Source organism: Saimiri boliviensis, chromosome 15, assembly GCF_048565385.1.
Source record: "Saimiri boliviensis isolate mSaiBol1 chromosome 15, mSaiBol1.pri, whole genome shotgun sequence".
Classification (NCBI taxonomy): Eukaryota; Metazoa; Chordata; class Mammalia; order Primates; family Cebidae; genus Saimiri; species Saimiri boliviensis.
Window position 1 is genome coordinate 66974126 of NC_133463.1, and position 22048 is coordinate 66996173.

Below are 22048 nucleotides of genomic sequence, written 5' to 3' on the forward strand. Positions count from 1 at the left end.
ATGGCTGGACTTCCAGGGCACCTACTACAATTTCCTGAGGACTTAAGTATCAAAGCAGAGATAAGTTATTGCTGTGGCTTAGATAAGAAGAGCTGTTTCAAAACTAAATGAACTTCTATTGCTGATTAGAAAATGGCAGGAAGATGAGTTTGGTAATACCACCACCCTGTAAAGCAGATTAACATTTACAAGGTACAGCCTCACACACATCACCTCATTTGATCCTGTTAACAACCCTATGAGACCAGTATTATGATCTCCATTTCCAGATGTGGAAACTGAGGCTACGAAGTTAAAAACCTAGTCCAGAAATTTTTGGGGATCAGCTACTTTTGTGGTGCAGGGTCACAGGCTCTCCCTTCTAAAGGGCTTCACAGAAGACAAAAGCATATACAAAAAGAGGCTGTGTAGCCCCACAAATGCCTTGGTTTGCTATCTAGTTTTAAATCACTTAGAATAATGCCTCCTGTACACTTAGAATCCCAGGCCTTACTTAGATGCCCAGAGGTCAAAGCGACCTGTCCAAATTTACCTCCTATGGTCTATGGAGTCAACAACCAAACAGAAAATAGAAACAAATGCCTTGATAAACTGAATACAATGAGCTAGAAGGATGACATCTACCTAGGTAAGGCCTGCAGATTCTGAAATACCAGGCAAGGGTACGTGCACAGTACATGGAGAGAAGTCTAGGGACATCCGCTCAGTTAGAGACCAGGGAGGATTTTGGTTAAAGCAAAAACAAAACTTCAAAGGGAACAGAGCAGTGGAGCTTCAAAGGCCCCCTGGCAAGACCAATTAACACCTACAAATGTTTATCTAGGCAGTCATTTAATGATGGCTACTTCACTAAATGGATGTTCACCTTAAAACAGCTACAGCCCTGAATGGGATTGAAGTCGGGAGTAGGGAGGACAGGACAGGAAGTTCTGTATTGTTCTGAGAGAGAGAGAGAGAGAGAGAGAGAGAGAGAGAGAGAGAGAGAGAGAGAGAGAGAGAGAGAAACCCTAAAAACATGCAACAAGGTGAAACTCATCACAGACTACTTCTAATGGAGGGGGAAAAAAACAAGATAAATATATAAGAAAGCTGGCTGTGGTAGCTCATGCTATTGTAATCCCAGCACTTTGGGAGGCTGAGTCAGGCAGATCACCTGAGGTTTGAAGTTCGAGACCAGCCTGGCCAACATGGTATAACCCCCATCTCTACTAAAGATACAAAAATTAGCCGGGTGTGGTGGCACACACCTGTAATCCCACCTATTCGAGAGGCTGAGGCAGGAGAATTCCTTGAACCCAGGAGGTGGAGGTTGTAGTGAGCTGGGATCATGCCACTGCACTCCAGCCTGGGTAACAGAGTGAGACTCTGTCTCAAAAAAGTAATACTAACAATAAAGAAATAAAAATATGTAAGAAAATGCAAATGGTTAAACAAATTCTGGTCCAGCCATGGTTTAGGGGAAAAAAAAAAATCTCACGTTAAAAATCCTATTTTCAAAACTATTTCGAACAGGAAAATGCTGTTGGATAATGTTAGGGAAAAAAACAACATCCAAAAATATATTTAAAGGCTGACTTCAACTTTACAAAACCGACAGACTAGAAAGGTAAGGTGAACAGGCAGAAGTTTGTTTTGTTTGCCAAAGTAGCCCCAGCTCCAACACATATGTGTCCGGCACAAACAAGAAAATGTGTTGAATTCATTATTTACTCACCATTAATTAAATAATAATTTATCCAAGGTACTTGGATATGCAGAGACAGAGCCATATAAGCATATAGATGTGCTAGAACAGACTGACTACGTCAAAGTTTACCAATAGTGGCTAGCACTTATAACTGAACTAGGAAGGCCAGACACAGTGGCTTATACCTGTAATCCCAGCACTTTGGGAGGCCAAGGCAGGCAAATCACGAAGTCAGGAGATTGAAACCATCCTGGCTAACATGGTGAAACCCCGGCTCTACTAAAAGTAGAAAAAATTAGCGGGGTGTGGTGGCACGCACCTGTAGTCCCAGCTACTGGAAGGCTGAGGCAGGAGAATTGCTTGAACCCGGGAGGCAGAGGGTGCAGTGAGCCAAGAGCGTGCCACTGCACTCCAGCCTGAACTACAGAGCGAGACTCCATCTCAACAACAACAAAAAATAGAATTAGGAAAGAAATTTAATTACATATTCCAGTCTTCTGTATTTTCCCAATCTTCCACAAAGCCTATGTATACCATCTTTTCTCTCTTTTATTTTCCTCTGGAAGCCAAGGTCTTGCCCAGTCATCCAGGGTGGAGTGCAGTGGTACCGTCATTGGTCACTGCACCCTCAGTGTCCTGGACTCATGCAATCCTCCCACCTGAGTCTCCCAAGCAGCTGAGACTACAGGTGTGCATGACCATGCACAGCTAATTTTTTTTATCTTTAGTAAAGATAAGATCCTGCTATGTTACCCAGGCTAATATGATCTAGAACTCCTGGGTTCAAGCAGTCTTCCACCTTGGCCTCCCAAAGTGCTAGAATTACAGGCATGAACTGTGCTCAGCCTGGATATAACGTTTATAATTTTTTAAGCACTGTTTTTCTTTTAAAGAGCCTTAGGCCCTGGAGGCACTGAGTGTGATATATTCCCGTAGCCCTTTCATTTCTATTCTATTGGAATGCCATGTCTACCTGGGGCAGCAGCATTCACTCTGAGCCCCATCCACCTGCAGCGACATCTCCAGGGTTCACTTTCACTTTCAATCAAAGAGGGACACCCTGCCGGATGCTATCAGTAGGGGAAAGGTCATGCAGGTAGATTACTAATCAGCTTCCTCATCTTTCTTAGAAGAACCCTAGGAGAGAATTACAAGCAGAATCTATGTAGAAAAAATTGCAATGCCCCTTGAGCAGAAGAGTTCAAGGAGTTCAGTGCTTAAAGGTCGGAATAAGGGGCCATCTTTATAACATCTCTGAGCCAAACTTTTTCCTCGGGAAACATGTTCATAAAGTAAAGCAATGGAAAAAAAGGTCGATATACAAACACGCAACTCGCGATTCACTTGTTAAAAATTAATATGTAACAGGTAGAAACTCTGTTTGATTCTTTAAGAGTAGTAACATTCTGTAGAAGAGAAGGGACTTTGGAATCCAAGTACCCTGGTAGGAACTCTGCCATTTACTCACTAGATGTGACACTGAGCTTGTTACTTTACTCTCTGAGGGGCCTATATTCTAATGTGTAAAATAAGGATATAATCTAACTCGCACTGTTGTTGAAAGGTTATATGAACTAATGAGAGTAAGTTCAAATAACAGGCACTCAACAAATCTTCTAGTTTGGAGGGAATCCCTGTTTATTACTGGAACTTGGTCAAGGTGGAAGAGCTTTTAAATAAAAACAATTACAGCTGGGCGCGGCGGCTCAAGCCTGTAATCCCAGCACTTTGGGAGGCCGAGGTGGGTGGATCACGAGGTCAAGAGATCGAGACCATCCTGGTCAACATGGTGAAACCCCGTCTCTACTAAAAATACAAAAAATTAGCTGGGCATGGTGGTGCGTGCCTGTAATCCCAGCTACTCAGGAGGCCGAGGCAGGAGAATTGCCTGAACCCAGGAGGCGGAGGTTGCGGTGAGCCGAGATCACACCATTGCACTCCAGCCTGGGTAACAAGAGCGAAACTCCATCTCAAAAAAAAAACAAACAAACAATTACAGGTTGAATATACATTATCTAAAATGAATGCTAGTTATCCCTTATCTAAAGAAAGTTAATTTAGCACAACCTGAAGCACGTACAAGTTCCATGTAGGGGGCTGGCACACCTGTTCTGATGACACAGCCACTGTGTACGACATTCACATCATGACCCCGAGAGACAAAAAAGCCCACTATTTTTTCTTCCAGAGAGTGAAGGAAGCACTAGGTAATTATTACATGGCAACAGCTACTTCTCAAACACCTTGTTCAGAAAATACCTTGTTTCAAATACACAACTTTAGGCTGAGAAGGACATGGCCTAAAATGCTTGAAATGCTTGAGATCAAAAGTGTTTCAAATTTTTTTTTTTTTTCAGATTTTGAGATATCCGCATTGTATACTTAAGAGTTGGACATTCCTTTTTTTTTTTTTTTTTTTTTGAGATGGAGTTTCGCTCTTGTTACCCAGGCTGGAGTGCAATGGCGCGATCTCGGCTCACCACAACCTCCGCCTCCTGGGCTCAAGCAATTCTCCTGCCTCAGCCTCCTAAGTAGCTGGGATTACAGGCACATGCCACCATGCCCAGCTAATTTTTTTTTTTGCACCTTTTAGTAGAGACGGGGTTTCACCATGTTGACCAGCATGGTCTCGATCTCTCGACCTCGTGATCCACCCGCCTCGGCCTCCCAAAGTGCTGGGATTACAGGCTTGAGCCACCGCGCCCGGCTAAGAGTTGGACATTCCTAATTCAGAAATCTGAAATCCAAAATGCTCATGTTGGTGGTCAAAAGTTTCAGATTTTGGAGCATTTCAAATCTTTGGATTAGGGAGGATCAGCCTGTAATTAAGCTCATGGAAACATAAGCTTCCATGTTAATGTTTGAACGTGAAACAGGTCCAGGAGCCTGCAGAAGCCAATGACCATTTTGTCTCACCTGGTTCATTCTGAATACGAGGTGCTGCAAAGTGAATGCAGTGAGGTAGCAATGAATATTCTTTTCTCCGTGAAAAGAACAGAGATCCTGGAGTCGGAAAAGCTGGGTTTTAGCCTCAGTTCAGCCACTTACAGGCTGCATAGCCTCAGGCAAGCCACCTTACCCCCTTTTTCCTCCGTTTACACACCAGCAACATAGCCGGAGAAGACACTTTCAAGACAGTTTGTGAGCAAAGCGGCCAGGCCCTACCAAGTACAACTTCTGCTGTGACATTGGCATATTAAAGGTCACTATTGGCAGGTATTTCCAGCACTGTGTTCTGGGAAGGCAGATCGCCAGGCCTTCTGACAGAATGAACCATCACCACCTGCAGGTGTGGCATCACCCCTTTTGCCATCCAAAGCTGCTGTCACAGTCAGGGGGACCAAAGGTGGCCTCCTATCGGCAAGACCTGCCCAAACCTTAGCAGCAAGCCATTTTTTGTAGGGTAAACTCCTGAAGGCCCATAGCTTAGGTCACAGGCTCCACTGGAAACCCTCATTTGTTAGGCTGAATCCAGTAATAATACAAATGTCCCTAAAAGTAGCAAATAACACCCCAACCCTTATTCAGGGATTCCTTGTGATTGAGGCTCTCAGGTGCTCTCCAGAAAGCAGGTTTAGAAAAAGGCCAGAAAGGAAAGAGAGGAGAGAACCAGCATCTCAGTGTCAGAAGACAAATGAGCCAACTTCATAATTCTCCGTAGCGCTGGCCCTACCTTATTTTTTAACTTCATTAATTTGGTTTGTTTTAGAAATGCTTTTGTACAACTGTGGGGAGAAAGGCGCTAATATTTTACATTTAAAACCTGAGAATCTCAATTCCCACCTTTCATTTTGGAGAAGGAAAACATTAATCTAAGGTTCACTGCTGGATCAAGAACTCAATCAAGGTGTCTGCTAACACAGTTTGAGATAATGAGGAAGAAAAGATAAAAGCATTTAGCATTATGACTTGTCTTGTGCATATTTTCATTTTGCTATAAGTGCATAGAATTCACCTTATTGTTCAGTCAATGCATAGTCTATTCTCTAAACCCTTTAGGGCCCAACTGAAAGATTCAAAAAACTGCTTAGACTAAACAGCTCCACAGACCTACCCAGCTAAGCAAACAGGCAAAATGTAAACTCCCAGAGCAAGTGTTTGTAAGTTTGAGGATGCCCTCAGCAGGAGGTGTGCGTCAGCCCCTGAAACCATATGACAAATTATGAATACGCTTTTATTTACTTATCATTTATTTTTACAAAGGTGTCCTCCAAGTTTTCATCAGATTACTGAAGAATTCTACGAGAAATCCCACAGTGAACACCATTAATGAGAATCTCCTCGTGGCTGGTGAATTTTCAAGGGTGCCTGAGAGTAGAAATGAAAGGCTGCTGATCAAGGCAAAATTCAGGGGGCCTGCATTCTAGGGCTACCCTTGTTACTAAACAGTTTTCTGGCCTTAAGCAAATCCCTGAAACATTCTGTCCCTCAGTTTCTACATTTGTAAAAATCAGGATGTGGGAAGCCAAATGATCTCTTACCTTCAAGACCCTTAAAGATACCAGAATTGTGAGGTACAGCGTTAGCAAACAAGAAAAAGGAAAATGTCAAAAAGATTTGCACACTATCTTCCCTGTTCCCAGAAAAGCTTTAAATATTCACTCTTGCTTTTCTTAAAGGGGGCCGAAGATAGAAGCCACCTCTTCTTTCCCTCCCTTTCTTCTATTTCAAATACCTGAACCTAAAGTTTCACAATAATGCCCTTTGTAGGGACATGAACTATGAAGTTCACGTAAAAATACAGTAATTCTGTAAGGATGCATAAGCAGCTGAAAGAACATAAAATAGAAAGAATTTCTCTAAAGCATCATTACAAATCATCTAATTACTGCAGTGATTTTAGCTGGCATCATCCACGTGCATTAAAATATATAATTGATTAAAAAATACGGGTATCATAAAAATTGATATTTTAATACATTCCTGGATGTCTGGGTCAAAAAAATGACAAAAGATATTTATTTCCTATTAGAAAAGTCATTTTCTTTCATTCTATGTAGCTCTCCCATACTTTTGTAATCAATGTCTAATTTTCACAAAGGCACAGGTGAGACAGAAGTCCTTGCTCATTTAGCTCTAAATCTTTACTGACACATAATGTTCTATTTCACCAAAAGCAACAATTTGTTTAGTTGATACATTTGTATATACTCTGTAGTATCCTAACTTGATCATGATACCGTAAATTGTTTTTTTTTTTTTTTTTTTTTGAGACGGAGTTTCGCTCTTGTTACCCAGGCTGGAGTGCAATGGCACGATCTCGGCTCACCGCAACCTCTGCCTCCTGGGTTCAGGCAATTCTCCTGTCTCAGCCTCCTGAGTAGCTGGGATTACAGGCACGTGCCACCATGCCCAGCTAATTTTTTGTATTTTTAGTAGAGACGGGGTTTCACTATGTTGACCGGGATGGTCTCGATCTCTTGACCTCGTGATCCACCCGCCTCGGCCTCCCAAAGTGCTGGGATTACAGGCTTGAGCCACCGCACCCGGCCTGTTTTTTTTTTTTTTTTTTGAGACGGAGTTTCACTCTTGTTACCCAGGTTGGAGTGCAATGGCGCGATCTCGGCTCACCGCAACCTCCGCCTCCTGGGTTCAGGCAATTCTCCTGCCTCAGTCTCCTGAGTAGCTGGGATTACAGGCACGCACCACCATGCCCAGCTAATTTTTTGTATTTTTAGTAGAGACGGGGTTTCACTATGTTGACCAGGATGGTCTCGATCTCTTGACCTCGTGATCCACCCGCCTCAGCCTCCCAAAGTGCTGGGATTACAGGCTTGAGCCACCGCGCCCGGCCGTAAATTGTTAATATAATCACCAGACCCCATAAAAGTCTGCTCCAGAGGAAACTTACAGGTGATTGCTTGTGGAAGCAAATTAAATTGAAGCTTTTTTTTTTCCCCACATACACTTGCTAATAAATTAGATGAAAATTGATTGTGTTTTTATAAGCTATTACCAAGTAAGTGCTTAGAGCACCCCTGAAGCAGTCTAAAACCCACTCGACAAAACCCAAAATTAATGCGCAAAGTGACTAATCAGAAGTCACACCATGAGTCAGTATGAGAAGCCAAACTTACATAGATCACATCTACAGACCTAACTTCAATATCACCTCCTCCTAAGGTGCTAGAGAGACTGGCTAGAGAGACTTGAGTAGTTCCACATCTCACATTATCTAAGGCTATCTTCCAGAAAGCATCAATATAAGTAGCACAGTAGCTGCTGTTGCTTGCTCTGCTAGTGTATCTCCAAATTTAAGAGTTCTTGCTTCATCTTCCTGTGTTACAAAGGCAATAATAAAAGGCAATAAAGTTTGTAAGCACCATTTCTCAAAGACAAATAATTCTGCTAACCCACTGAGAGAAATGAGTAAAAACTCAGGTGTACCAGCTGAGTGAATGCAAACCTTGTGCAGCACCATCTCGGGCTATCATGCAAGTTTAGAGCTGGAAGGTATGCAAAAGGGGAACATAATGAAAATCCAGAAGTGTCCCTCCTAAAGAGATCCCTGCTTGGGAGACGAGCAAACTTGCTTTTCTACTAAATGCCACTTTTCTGATCAGACCCAGTCTTGAGGTCTTGACCCCTTGCGGTCTTTAAACATAAACCAAAGTGTGGGTGTCATATTTCTTGGCCTAATCACAAAGAGGTAAAAAATTAAATTTAATTGGTAAACACTAAAGTTTTAAAGAAACCAACACCTCCCTTCCTTCATTGCTGATCTCTAGAAAATGTTTCCATTCCACAGAAAATGTAGAAACTTTATTTTGGGAATAAAAGGGTAAGAAATATTGTTCCCTTGGATGGAGGGTATTTTCCAAATAAATGTATAATTCAAATTTCCTTAGCTGAAATCTCAGCTTTAGCCCTTTTAGAAGGATGAAGAATATAGTGATCCTTCCACAGTATTCTGTGAGACTGCTTTAGAAGACACTGAATGGTTAGACTTCATCTCGAGTTACTCCACCATAAACCAGACAAAGAAATTCCTGAAAGGCTATAAGCATTTTTTTCTTACAAGCACCCACAGAAATAGGTCAATGTAAATGTATAAACAAAACAGTTTATTACTAACCATAGTTTGATGTCTTTTATGAGAAAAATGTAACCCATTGCAACTGCACATTCACACATAACTGCCCCTGAATGAGAGGAAAATATGGATACATAGTTGATCCTAGTCTCCGGCTTTTCTTATGCCTGAAAAGCAAAAGGTATCGGGGTTGGAAAGCAGAATCTGAGTGCCTGATACTTTCTCCTTCACTCTCTATGATCAAGTCTTGGAGGACTTTAATTTCCCTTCCAATCACTCCTATAGAGGCCCTAGTGTCTGAGAAAATGCACAGACAACAATCAAACCTTTCATTTCAAGGCCAGTTTCCCACCATACCCCTTCCTGTTCCAATCAGGTTTGTGAAGCATTTCCCCTATTCTGCATTTCATGAATCAATTGCAAAATCTGCCAACCTCTGCCAGTTCCTCTTGTACTCAGCTGAGAGGTTCCCCTTCCTTCCCTGGGTAGCACAAGGCTGCTCTGGCTTTTAACTGGCGTAACGTGGAAATGCACTGTAGGAACGCACTAGCTCTTTCACACTCCGATATAAGTGAGAGTCTGGGCGGCAACCCCACCTACTAGGAAACTGGTCCACCAAGCTCAGGGTACAGCAGATTTGTGGAATCTAGCTTTGACTCCAAATCCCCTGTGTCAGTTACTGTCACTGGGAAGGAAAAAAGAAGAGTGAAAAGGGCTACAAAGTAACCAATTCAGTCACTTAGCAACTGGACAAAACTTGCCTCACTACAGAGGGTAAGGAGGCATCTCACACCCATTCAAAGAGTAACAGTCTACAATTTATATGCAAATAGATAAAGACAAAAGAGAATGGGAAATCTAAATTAGCAACTGGAGTTTAGACAGTGGGACTGAGGCCCAGATTAAAAAACAGTTTCTCCTAGGAAAAGAGACAGGACACGTACAGAAATGAATGAATGAATAAATGAATGAATGAATGAGTGCATGCATGCATGCAAAGCCACAGACCCAACAAGTTTACAGTCTCCCTTTATAAAAGTCAATGCCATGGGGGAGAGAAGAAAGGGCCACACAGTTAGATAAAATTTAAACACTTCCACAGCTAACATGAATTACAGGCTTACAGAAAATGTGAAGTTGTGAAAACTCTTGGGAAAGCAGGTACCCCCACTCACCAGAAACGCAAACAAAAGCATCACTCTTGGTGGAAAGTCTCTGGACTTTTGGTAGATCACAGCCTCTTTGGGTCTCTAAACACCCTCAGAAACACCCTCCAATACCTATGCCTGAAATGCAGTTACTACACTTGGATCAAACCCCGACTTTTAGCAGGAGACCCTCCGCCCTGAAGGTTTTCTAAGCAAGAGGGAGACACTGTCATCTACTTGGCTCGGGAAGGTGCTCCAGGCTTTTCAGTTTGCCCAAGGAGCTCCAACTCTCCCAGCCTCTAGCTGCACACCTGAACTGGATTTGCTCAATTCCAATCTCAAAGTGGGAAGAGGGCTGAGGGCTCATCCGCCCCCACCCCATCCCCCAACTTCACACCTGGACCAAGGCCGGCAGGGCCCAAGGCTGACTCGCAAAGACACGCCAGCCCAGACACTTACTTCTCATACTCGGTGTTGTCTCTGTCACAGCGAGAATCCTTGTGCTTTTGCCAGTCTTTGCCATGCTTGCAGGTGGTGAGGAGCACAACGTCCTCCCCGTTATGGACGTGATATAAGGCATTCCTGGTGTCTGACCCTATCCCTGTCAGGTACCTCTTCCCCTTGAATACCAGCATGTACTTCCTGAGAGGAGGGATAGTGTTGAACTTCAAAAACCCCCTCTCCCCTCCTGTCCTGGGGTGATCCTTAGAAAAGAGGGGAATAGAAACATCAAAGTTGGGTCGGAAGTTTTCAGTACTGATGCTGGCTTTGGCCAGCATCGCCTGGCCGATGTCAAACCCCACGTCCTCGGTGTAGTCAGGCCAAGTGCCGGAATATAAATTAAAAATTAAATGATTCCTACCATTGTTCCACAAGTGGAGACTCTGCACTTTGGATCTCAAATTGTGCACATACTGAGGTGACAACTGGTCTCTGTCTAAAGTATCCAGACTCAGGACAAAGAGGCACGCCTGGCTGGGGTCCGAGGTGTAGAACCTGGAGCCCTCGATGGCCGCTAGAATGTTTTGGTAACTTTCGGCGATTTTCTCCCCTTTTTGCTGCGGGTATACGTAGACTTTGAAGCCGTTTTTCTTGCAAAGGGCGAAATCGAAGCAGGACTCCATGCGGCACTTCTTGCCTTTGTAGATGCTCGAGTTGGCATCTCGCTTCTGCCGGGGGGAAATGTGCACGCTGGAATCCTCGTTTTCCAATTGATCCCAAGGAACGAAGGGGCGCAGAGCGTCCGGGAAGCGGGGCCAGAAACGATCCGGACTGGGGTGGTGCAAGCCATTCCGACCGCTGTGCTCTTCTCTCCGGCTGTGGCTCCTCGATGCCCTAAACTGCAAGCCTCCGAAATAAAACAAAAGGGCGAGACAAGAGCCAGCTGAGAGCAGGATGAAATAGCGTTTTTTGGCCTGCATGTGTCCTGCCTGGGTCAAGAGGATTGTAAATAAACACAAGAATCACCCAAGTTTCCCAATCAACACTTTCAGCTCCAGTCCGCCATCTTCCCGCCTGTAAAGACTTCAAACTCTCCGCTCCCACCTTCTCTGGATGCCTTTCCCCAAGCCGTGGACTGATCCAGCGCATGTGGGCGATTTCTTTAACTTTCTCCCCTTCGGTCTTTCATCTTCGGGTTGCACGATGCACGGGAGAGAGCGGGGCTGAATATTTCGCACCCAGGGCGGGCGAGCAGCGGACTGTAATTTTCTTGCATGCAACAAGACGGAGGAAAAGAAAGAGAGAGGGGAGGAAAAAAAAAAAAAAAAGCTCCCGATACCCAATCAATGGCAAGGCGAAGTGATCGCCTTGCCTCTCGGATTCCTCTCGGCAGCGTGGAAAACGAGCCCCGGGAAGGCAACTTCAACTCATCCACCACTCTCCGTGCAGAGCACTCCGGTTCCCACGAGTCGGCCGATCCCGGGTTCAGCCGGCTAGTGCATCCTGCAGCTGGGGCGCCGTAACCTCACGAATCCCTGCATCTCTCTTTATTCCCTTCTGCAGCGGCTCCGAGACTCCGGCGGTGTTTACTCCTGCGCTCGCGGGGCCGGCCCCCGGGACGCGCGGCGGCCCGGGCTGGAGGCGGCAGCGGCGGCGGCGGCGGCGCTGGGCGGCGGCGGCGGCGGCGCGTCCTCCCCGCGGGCAGTGCCGGCCCCGAGCGGCGCTTCGCAGGCCCCCGCGCGATCGCTGCCGACCGCCGCGTTCGGTCGCCGAATGTTACCCGGTTCTGAATGTTACACTTACACATTCCATTCCCGACACGACAGCGCTGACCTCATCCATCCACGCAGCCCGCGCTGCCATTGGCCGGGCGTCACGTCCGGGGGGGGCGGTGCTTCCGCTGCGCCCATTCATAACCCCCGGCCGCGGGCTGGGGCGCCGGCGCGGCGGCGGGGGCGCGGGGGGCGCGGGGAGTCCGCGCTGCCGGGGCTGCGGGCGGCCGGCGGGCAGGCGGCTGGAGCGCTGGGCGGCCCGGGGCGAGTCCGGTGGGCCCGCGGCGCGCCCGGACCGGGATGTCGGCCTGCGCCGCGCCGGGGACCGGAGGCGCCTGCGGAAACGAGGCGGCCCGGGAAGGAGGAACCGGCGGGGGCCCCGTGCTCCGCGGCCCCGGGCGCCTGGGAGAATCCGGTCTCCGGGGCTGCCTGCCGGAACGCCGGGAGAAGGGTGCTTTGAAAGTGGGAAGCGGGGAGCAAAGAAGGACTTCGTAGAAAGCGACTGCCGATCCGAAAGCTGCCTCTCCCAACCCTCCTTCCACTCTCCGAGACCCAGTGTTTCCATTTTCTGCTAAGCATTGAAGCGGTCTCCCCTGACTCCTCCCTTACAAAGAACATCTTTTTCTTAAACTAAGGAGACACCCCAATCCCCGACAATAAAGAGGAATTATTACAATCAAGAGGAATTGTTGCAATTCTTCGTGCCTGCCTCTGTGTGCTAAGGGTGTAAGACAGCTATCCTAAATCCTCATTATCTACTTAGGCAGCCTTGCCTGAACCCCCTGTCTATTGTGAAGAAAGCTTCCAAGAGATCCGATCAGAGAAAAAAGATTTTCTAATGGCTGCAGAGAAATCGGTTAACTTAAGCTCGCCCCAGTCCTCAGAGTGATGTTATTCTCTTGGTGGTGGTGGTGGTGGCAGTGGTGTTGCTGGTGGAAGGAAGGATGACTGGTAGAATTGCAAACTGTCCCAGCTGTAGAAGGGAAACTTAACATCAGAAAAGTGACCTTATTTACAGTTAGTGCCAAATGGTTGGACCTTCCCTCGTTGACCTCCCAACTCCCTGACCCCAAGCTCCTGCCACCCGCAGTGGAAGAACTTCATTGGATAACTCAGATAACCAGCAGTCCCGCTAAAGATCCTCTAGGTCCACAAAGATGTGCTCAGTTCCCAAACCGAATCTCTGGTCAAAGCCAAACTCCCTGGCCTCAGAGCCTGAACACTGCTTTACAGAGAACGCCTCCCACCCTCTGGCCTAGCTAAAGTTTCAGGGTTAGGGCAAGCTGGACAGTTGCCTAGGGCAGCCCGGGGTTTAGTGATTGTTTATTATGGGAGTGACTGAGCGCTAGAAGCAGACGTTTCCCGGCTTCCCTTAGGCTGCAAAATCCCCAGCGGGGTGTGGATGAAGGGCAGGGTTATAACAAGGCAATGTGAAATGATACAGTGGAAAGTTTTAGACCTCTGTTGTTTCAGATTTGTTTTAATAAAGCGGGGAAGGGGCGTGGATGGGACATTACTGTACATTCCTGAAGCCTCTCCCTATTGCTGACCTGCCAAAGATGAGACAGGTTTTCCAGATTTGACTTGTACCCACTGCACAATGTAGAGAGGCCTGGGACAGAAATGAGGATTCAGTCATCTTCCAAATACAGTGACGATGATGCAGATAAAGGCAGTGATTGAAACCACATGTGATCCAAAGCTTCCCCCAGCCCAAGTTGCTAAGAACAACCGTTTAAGGCAACAGGCCTTCTCTTCTGATTATCTCAGCCCTGTGGAAGTGGGGCTGTGGGACTGGAAGTCCTGTATATCTTTTTTATTTTTATTTTTTAAGACGGAGTCTGACTCTTTCACCCAGACTGGAGTGCCTTGGGGGCGGGATCTGAGCTTACTACAACCTCCGCCTCCTGAGTTCCAGCAATTCTCCTCTCTCAGCCTCCCAAGTAGCTGGGATTACAGGTGTACACCACCATCACCCGGCTAATTTTTTGTAGAGACAGGGTTTTGCAGTGTTGGCCAGACTGGTCTCAAACTCCTGACCTCAAGTGATCTGCCTGCCTTGGCCTCTCAAAGTGCCAGGATTACAGTGTGAGCCACCTTATCCGGTCCCTCTATATCTGACCGGTTGTTTTGCAAGACCTTAGGGGGAGCTAGCTACCCTTCTTGCTTTCTTGTGTTCTGTTTATGTTTTGGCATGTGCTTCATGCCTTGCTTGCCTAATTATGGCTAATTTCCTTATCCTGGACCTCAGTGTTACCCATCTCTACCTGTACTTCCCAAAGTATTGCATACTGTGAAAAAAACTTTGGTACTGGAAATTAGAGAAAACTTGGGTTCAGCCCCCAGGTCTGCCATTTACTAGTGTCTTGGGCATGTTGCTTAATTTTAGTGGACCTCCAGTTTCTCATTTGAAAAGTCAGGATAATAATACCTTTCTTGCCAGCCTTTTTTTTTTTTTTTTTTTTTATTTAGTAGAGTCTTGCTCTGTCACGCAGGCTGGAGTGCAGTGGTATGGTCTCAGCTTACTACACCCTCCACCTCTCAGGTTCAAGGGATTATCCCGCTTCGGCCTCCTGAGTTGCTGGGATTATAGGCACCTGCCACCGTGCCCGGCTAATTTTTGTATTTTTAGTAGAGACGGGGTTTTGCCATGTTGTTGGCCAGGCTGACCTCGAACTACTAACCTCAAGTGAGCTGCCCACCTCGGCCTCCCAGAGTGCTGGGATTACAGGCATGAGCCACTGTGCCTGGCCTCAATTTGTAAACTGTAAATTGATCTGCATGTGTAACACTGTTAGCCTAAGTTCCACATTTTAAAACCCAACTGGAATCTTAACAGTAGCCCCTCTAATGGCATCATCATTTCATCTCCTCTGTTTTATTTTTTCCTAACCCTTCTCATCAGCTGAAATCTCTTCTATTTGTTTGCTTGTTAACTGTTTCTTCATGGTAAGGAAGAAACAGTTTAACAATCACTTGTACTTGGGAGGAAGCTCCTGCAAGCAGAACTGTTCATCCTATTTACTCCTTTATCCCAAATGCCAGGAGAAGTTCCTGGCACTTAGGTGAAGCTCAATCACTGATTCAAGTGAATGAATGAATGAATGACTTACTAAAATTTAGCTTCACCATAGCACTTGTACACACATGAAAAGAAAGATCTCATAAGCACAAGCAAGAAAAGCAAAAATAAACAAGTGGAATAAATCAAACTAACAATCTTCTGCACGGTTAGTAAAGGAAACAATCAACAAATGAAAAGGCAGCCAACAAAAGGAAATATTTGCAAACCAAACATCTGATATGGGTTAATATCCAAAATATACAAGGAACTCACACAACTTGGTAGCAAAAAACAAAACAAAACAAAAAATTTAAAATGGACAAAGGATCTAAACAGACATTTTCAAAAAAGACATTCAAATGGCCAATGGGTATATGAAAAGGTATTCAACAACGTTACTCATCAGGGAAATGCAAATTAAAACCACAGTGAGATACCACCTCACACCTATTAGAATGGCTATTATCAGAAAGACAAAAGGTAACAAGCGTTTGGGACAATATGAAGAAAACAGAATGCTTGCACACTGTTGGTGGGACTGTAAATTCATATGGCCATTGTAGAAAATGATAGGGAAATTCTCAAAAACTTAAAAGCATAATTACCATATCATCCAGCAATCTTCTGGGCATATATCAGAAGGAAATGAAATCAACATGTCAAAGAGATGCTTGCACTCTCATGTTCACTACTGTGTTATTCACAATAATCAGTACATGGCAACAACCTAAATGTCTGTTAATTGATGAATGAATACAGAAAATATGGTATATATACATACAATGGAATATTATTCAGCCATAAGTAGCAGGAAATCCTACCGTTTGAGACAACAGGGATGAACCACCTTATGCTGAGTGAAAGAAGCCGGATAGCCAGATACAGAAAGACAAATCCTGCACTTCTGTGTGGATCTGACCTACATGTGGAACCTAAAAAAGTCAAATTCACAGAAGCAGAGAGTATAATGGTGGTTGCCATGGTCTGAGAGCTTGGAGCAATCAGGATATGTTAGTAAAAGAATATAAAACATTCGGTTGTAAGATGAGAAAGTTCTGGGAATCCAACCTTACAGCATAGGGTTAATAATGCTGTATTGTATATTTGGAATTTGCTAAGACAGTAGATCTTAAGTAGGTCTCTCACCACACATACACACACACACATACACACACACACACACACACTGATAACTATGTACCATGACAGATGGGTTAATTAGCTTGATAATAGCAATCATTTTGCAATGTATACATACATGAAATCATGTTGTACATTGTAAATGTATATGCAATTTTTATTTGTCATTCACATCCCAATAAATCTGAGGAAATTTTTCTTTTTTTTTTTTAAGGCCCCTTGGTAGTCCTCAAAGCAAGAGTCAGTCTGTGGTTTGAAGTAGAAATATTATTAACCAGGATTATCTTAACAGAGGGCAAGTTAGTCCATTGTAAACTTTTTAACAATGACGTGTTTGAGCCAGGTATGGTAGCTTATGCTTGTAATCCCAGCACTTTGGGAAGCCGACACAGGTGGATCCCCTGAGGTCAGGAGTTCAAGACCAGCCTTGCCAACACAGTGAAACCCCATCTCTACTAAAAATACAAAACTTAGCTGGGCGTGGTGGCACGCACCTGTAGTCCCAGTTACTCGGGAGGCTGAGGCAGAACAATCCTTGAACCTGGGAGGCGGAGGTTGCAGTGAGCCGAGATCGCGCCACTGCACTCCAGCCTGGGCGACAGAGCAAGACTTCGTCTCAAAAACAAAAACAAAAACAAAAAAAATCCACACTGAGGTGTGTCAAATCATGTAACTCCTCTGGTCAAAGCCCTCAAGGGATCCCTGTCTCTCTACTAAGGGACAAAGCCTTTTAAATTACCTATGAGGTCCTGCCGGATTTTTCTTAATTGTCCCCCACCTCCCCTCACCACATCCTCTCACCCCATTTCCTGCCCACATCTCTCACCCTCCCTCCTGATCTACTCACTGTGCTCCAGCCAGGCTGGTGACCTTGTTATTTCTCACACATGGCAACCATGACCCTGCCTCAGGGCCCTTGCACACATTTGTCTCTGCCCGTCTGCATCCCAATCCACCTAGCACACTCCCTCACTTCCTTCAAATCTCTCCTCATATGCCACCTCCTTTAAGGCTTCTTTAACCACCCTAAATAAAACAGCAGCAACCCTTCCATTTTCCTATCCCCTCACCCTCCTTATTTTTCTTCTTAGCACTAATCAGCACCTGACATTCTATATATTGGCTTGTTCATTTATTATTTATCTATTGCATCTAGAATGTGAGTTCCATGGTGCAAGGACTTGGTCATTTTGTTCAGTGTTACATCCTCAGCAGTTACAGTAGTGTCTTTCACGAAATAAACACTGTGGAACTAATTAATTAATCTGATCCTGTTGTCTGTAAGGCAAATAAGAGAATATTCAAGGCTGGAGTTCTATCTCACACACACACACACACACACACACACACACAAAGCTAAAGTAGCCCAAGCATTCAAGCCTTGCTTAAGCCTTGCTTAGTTTCCTTTTCCAGGTGTACTTTTTCCTTGAGGGCTGTCTAAAGACCTGAAAACAGTGTGGCACAAAAGATTCCAAAAAATGTAGGCTTTTGCCTTGACCCCATCACTTGCTCTATAACCTTGAGCAAGTCAATTCACTTCCCTAAGCTTTGGTTTCTCATTGGTAAAATCAAAAATAACTGTAATTTATAGCATGCTTAGCTATAAGCATGTAAGTTACTGTAAGCCTGTGAGTTACTGTAAGAATCAAATGAGAACAAACTAATACAAGAAAAATTTTGCAGTCCTCAATGCACATGGCAGGTGCAAGATTTGATCATCATACTCCTGGACAAATGTGGACCCAAGTACATGAGATGAGACGATGTTTGCAAGTTGACAGCATTAAATACATGGAGTATCGCCCATCAAACACACATTGGTTTCCAGATTCTTTGTAGACTCTGGAATGGCCGTTGACTATTATAAACCAACAGAAAAGGGGAAAACGGAAAAAGAGCTGACGGCAGCAAAGCGAAGGAGTCTATTTTTCTTTTTAATGTAGAAAGCACTGCAGGAGCATATGCATATCAATGGTTTACAATTCTATTTGCTATAAAAAATAATTGATTGGCTCTAAAATATGAAAACAAGCTGAAATATTGGAATTAGCAGAAGCTTAAATTCCCTAACATGTAACCCTAGGTTAACAGGCAAGGCAATCCAATCTTCATAAATGTATACAAACTTTGTATTTGATGTGGGCACATTGTGAGGTTTTGGTGATGTCTGATGGAACCTCTAGCAGTAAGCATTTCCAGTTTCTAGAAAGAACAGGGAACTCTGCTGGGTTTTTACTGATTAGGGTATGGGGGGGTAGGAAAAGACAGTCAGGTCAACAAAAGCTGGGGCATCATGAAGTGGTAATGATGAATCTAGAGATTCCCAGGCAGAAAACAGGAGCCTAGTTTCTACTTCCTTCTCTGCCAAGAATCTGAGGAAGCCTGCAGCATTGTTTCTGAATGCTAGGACTTGAGAGCTTCATCCAAAAAATTGCAGGCTAAGATGTGGTGATATCTTTCCAGCTGAAATAGTCAAGGAGGCCCTGTGTAGACCAAGTGGGCCCAGGAGGGGAAGAGCTTGGGAAAGAGGAAGATGGAACTCCACTGAGAAGGAAGCAAACAAGTGGAAGAAAAACAAGTAGAAGTAGGAGGCCCCAGCAGGCCTCCCAAGATAGCCAAGCAGGAAGCTAACCAAGAGCAAAACAAGGGAAATTCAACCATGTATGTGTCAAAGCGGGCACCAGGTGCTTACCAGCATTATATCTTTGATCCTTGCAAGGTTCCTAAGATGCAGGTATTCTCCTTATCAGTTGTCACAAGTGAGGAAGCTGAAACTCAATCCTAGGAGGGGGCTCTTGGCAATTCATTCACATAGTCTTTGAACAAATATTCGTTGAGCAGATATGCTACACCAGGAGGTATCCATCTACAGTCTTTTGTCATTTACAAAACACTTACAGAAGAATTTTTGCTTTAGTATCACTGGAACCCTGTGAATTAGAAAAAGAATACTATCCCTGTTTTAAAAATAGTACGACTCTGGTTCAGGGTTTCTTTTTTTCTTTTTTTCCTGATATGGAGTCTGGCTCTGTCGCCCAGGCTGGAATACAGCTGCATGATCTCAGCTCACTGCAACTTCCACCTCCTGGATTCAAGGGATTCTCCTGCCTTGGCCTCCTGAGTAGCTGGGGCTACAGACGTACGCCAGCCATGGCCAGCTAATTTTTATATTTTTAATAGAGACGGGGTTTCACCATTTGGCTGGCTGGTGTCATCCTGACCTCGTGATCCACCCACCTCAGCCTCCGAAACTGCTATTACAGGTGTGAGCCACTGTACCAGCCTGGTTCAGGGTTTCTAACCTGGGCACTGTCGATATTTTGCTCCACATAACTCTCCGTTGGAAGAGGCTGCCCTGTGCATTGTGGGATGCTTAATCACATTTCTTGCCTCTACCTACTGGGTGCCCAACAGCACCCTCTGCTCCTACCTACATCCCAAGCTGAGGTGTCAAAAATGTCTCCAGACACTGTCAAATGTCTGGAAGCAAAACAACCTCTAGTTGAGACCCACTCATCTAGTTAAATAGCTTACTTAAGGCCACCTGATTTTAATGTTGAGAATTTATAATTTGACCCTCATTTCCTGGCTTCATGCCAGGGCTGTGCCACAAGACTGCAGCTTCCTTTACAGAATCTAAATGTATCTTCCTTCTTCAAGGCAGGCTGATCGGAAAAATCTCATAGACATCAGTTTGAGAAAATTTTATTGAGAACCTATTATGTGCCTGTGTTCTAGGAACTCAGGGTACATGGTATAAAAGACAAACAAGGTGTCTATTCGCATTCTAACTGGGGAGATAGATAATAAAATAATAAGTAGCCCAGGCTGGGTGTGATGCCTGTCACCTCAGCACTCTGGGAGACTCAGGCAGGCAGATCACTTGAAGTCAGGAGTTTGAGATCAGCCTGGCCGACATAGTGAAACCCCATCTCTACTAAAAATAAGAAAATTAACCAGACATGTTGGCATGCAGCTGTAGTCCCAGCTACTTGGGAGGCTGAGGCAGGAGAATCGCTTGAACCTGGAGGTGGAGATCGCACTGAGTTGAAATCATGCCACTGACCTCTGGCCTAGGTGACAGAATAACACTTCATCTCAAAAATAAAATAAATTTAAAAATAAAATAAGTAAATAAATTAGCAAGATCATTTCAGATAGTTCTGAGGAGAAATGAAAAGATAATGGCATAGATTGGGATGAGGAAGAGTAAGGAGGCTTACATTAATCAGGATGGTCAAGGAAGGTCTCTGTGATAAGCTAACATTTCAGCAGCTGCCATGTGACCGATGAGAAGGGAACCTTGGGAAGAGTGTACCAGGCCTAGGATCTGGCCAGTGTAAAGATCTTAAGGCAGAAAGGAGTTTGAAGAATTAGAATAATGTTTTTCAAACTTTAGCATGCAACAGAATCACCTGATGGGCTGAATCCCACCCTTAGATTTTCTGATTCAATGGATCTGGGGTGTGACCCAAGAATTTACGTTCTAACAACTTCCCACGCAAGGCTGACGCTGCAGATCTCCCAGTTTGACAACCTCTGAGTTAAAGCATCAGCAGATAAGGTAACTGCGGCAGGAATATAATGAATGCAGGAACAAGAGGCAGGAGATGAGATCTGAGAAGGTGCAGGAACCTTGGCATGCCCTAGCATCACAGGCAGGATGATGTGTTGGATTTGATTTTAGGAGTGGGAAGGCCTTGGAGGATTTCAAGAAGGGGAATGATATGATCTGATTTCAGTTTTAACAGCTCACCCTAGCTGTTGGTAGGGCAGGGAGTCAAGTTTGTTTATCTAGTACGTATTTTCAAAAGTCTTTGTTTCTAATAAATTTCATCTACATTCCTGTATAATGTTACAATAAGCACTACTGCAAACCAGGATAGCAAGTCATAAGGAGAAGGGAAACTTCAAATCTTATTTTTATGATACAGACACCACGATAACCAGAGTCAAGATAATTAGCCCTACTCACTGGACAGTTAGCCAGTGATTGCTCATTACGCAAGAGAGCATGTTTAGTATTTATCAAAACTGTGCATTTAAGCTGAGACTTTTGTCTCTGATGTTAATTCTGTTGTTTGATATACTGACATGCTAGTCTAAGTCATATTTGGCTGTGCTTTTTATGTGTGTTTAACAACTTGGAACGAGAGCTCCTTTTCGGTGATAGGACAGCCTCTTGTGGGTGTTTTCTGAGGGACAAAGGGTGACAACGAAATTGCCCTTCTCTAAGTCCGGATGCCATCGTAGGATTCTCATAAAAGTTTTACTGACCCCTAGTGGAAGATACAGAAGCTCCACCCTGCTTGCTTATCTTGGTACCTTCTGTTTTCTCTAAAGATTTTCCTATACGTGCCGCCCAGCCCCTGCCTTCTAGGGACTCCCACTCCAGGAGGAAAAACAGACATGGAAAGAAATAATCACCATAAAACTGGCTCCATGCTGTAATGTACAAGGGAAGGAAGTGGCTGCATTTGTGCGGGTCCTTATTAACATTTGGAGATCCATTTATAGATGGAGTCACTGGAAAAAAAGGAGAAATGGAAATGTCAACTATTGAAGGTGATGAAATCAGGAAGTCACCCACAATTCATGTACATTTTCCCCATTGAATTTTAACACTTTTTATTATGCAATTTTCTGCCAACGCTGCCTTGACTTCTTTTTTTTTTTTTTTTTTTTTTCTTCTTAAACTTCGGATACCCCACAGAATGAAGCTTCCCTTACCTTCTGTCAACTGAACATATTTTATCATCTGGC

The 22048-nt window shown here is 44.6% G+C and overlaps 2 protein-coding genes across 8 annotated transcripts in view; both read right to left on the bottom strand.

Annotated features, from left to right (window-relative positions):
* The window catches only part of EXT1 (exostosin glycosyltransferase 1), a 312087-nt gene extending 300707 nt beyond the window's left edge, over positions 1-11380 (bottom strand). Inside the window, exon 1 of the mRNA XM_003933110.4 lies at positions 10328-11380. Coding sequence (XP_003933159.1) covers positions 10328-11289 — 962 coding nt within the window. The 5' untranslated portion in view covers positions 11290-11380. The remainder of the gene's footprint in view (positions 1-10327) is intronic.
* Positions 11381-12456: 1076 nt separating this feature from the next.
* Positions 12457-22048, bottom strand: part of SAMD12 (sterile alpha motif domain containing 12) — a 509648-nt gene continuing 500056 nt past the window's right edge. For all 7 annotated transcript variants that reach the window (XR_012514162.1, XR_012514159.1, XR_012514160.1 and 4 more), the window contains one exon: positions 12457-21811. The gene's annotated coding sequence lies outside the window, so the exon portion shown is untranslated. The remainder of the gene's footprint in view (positions 21812-22048) is intronic.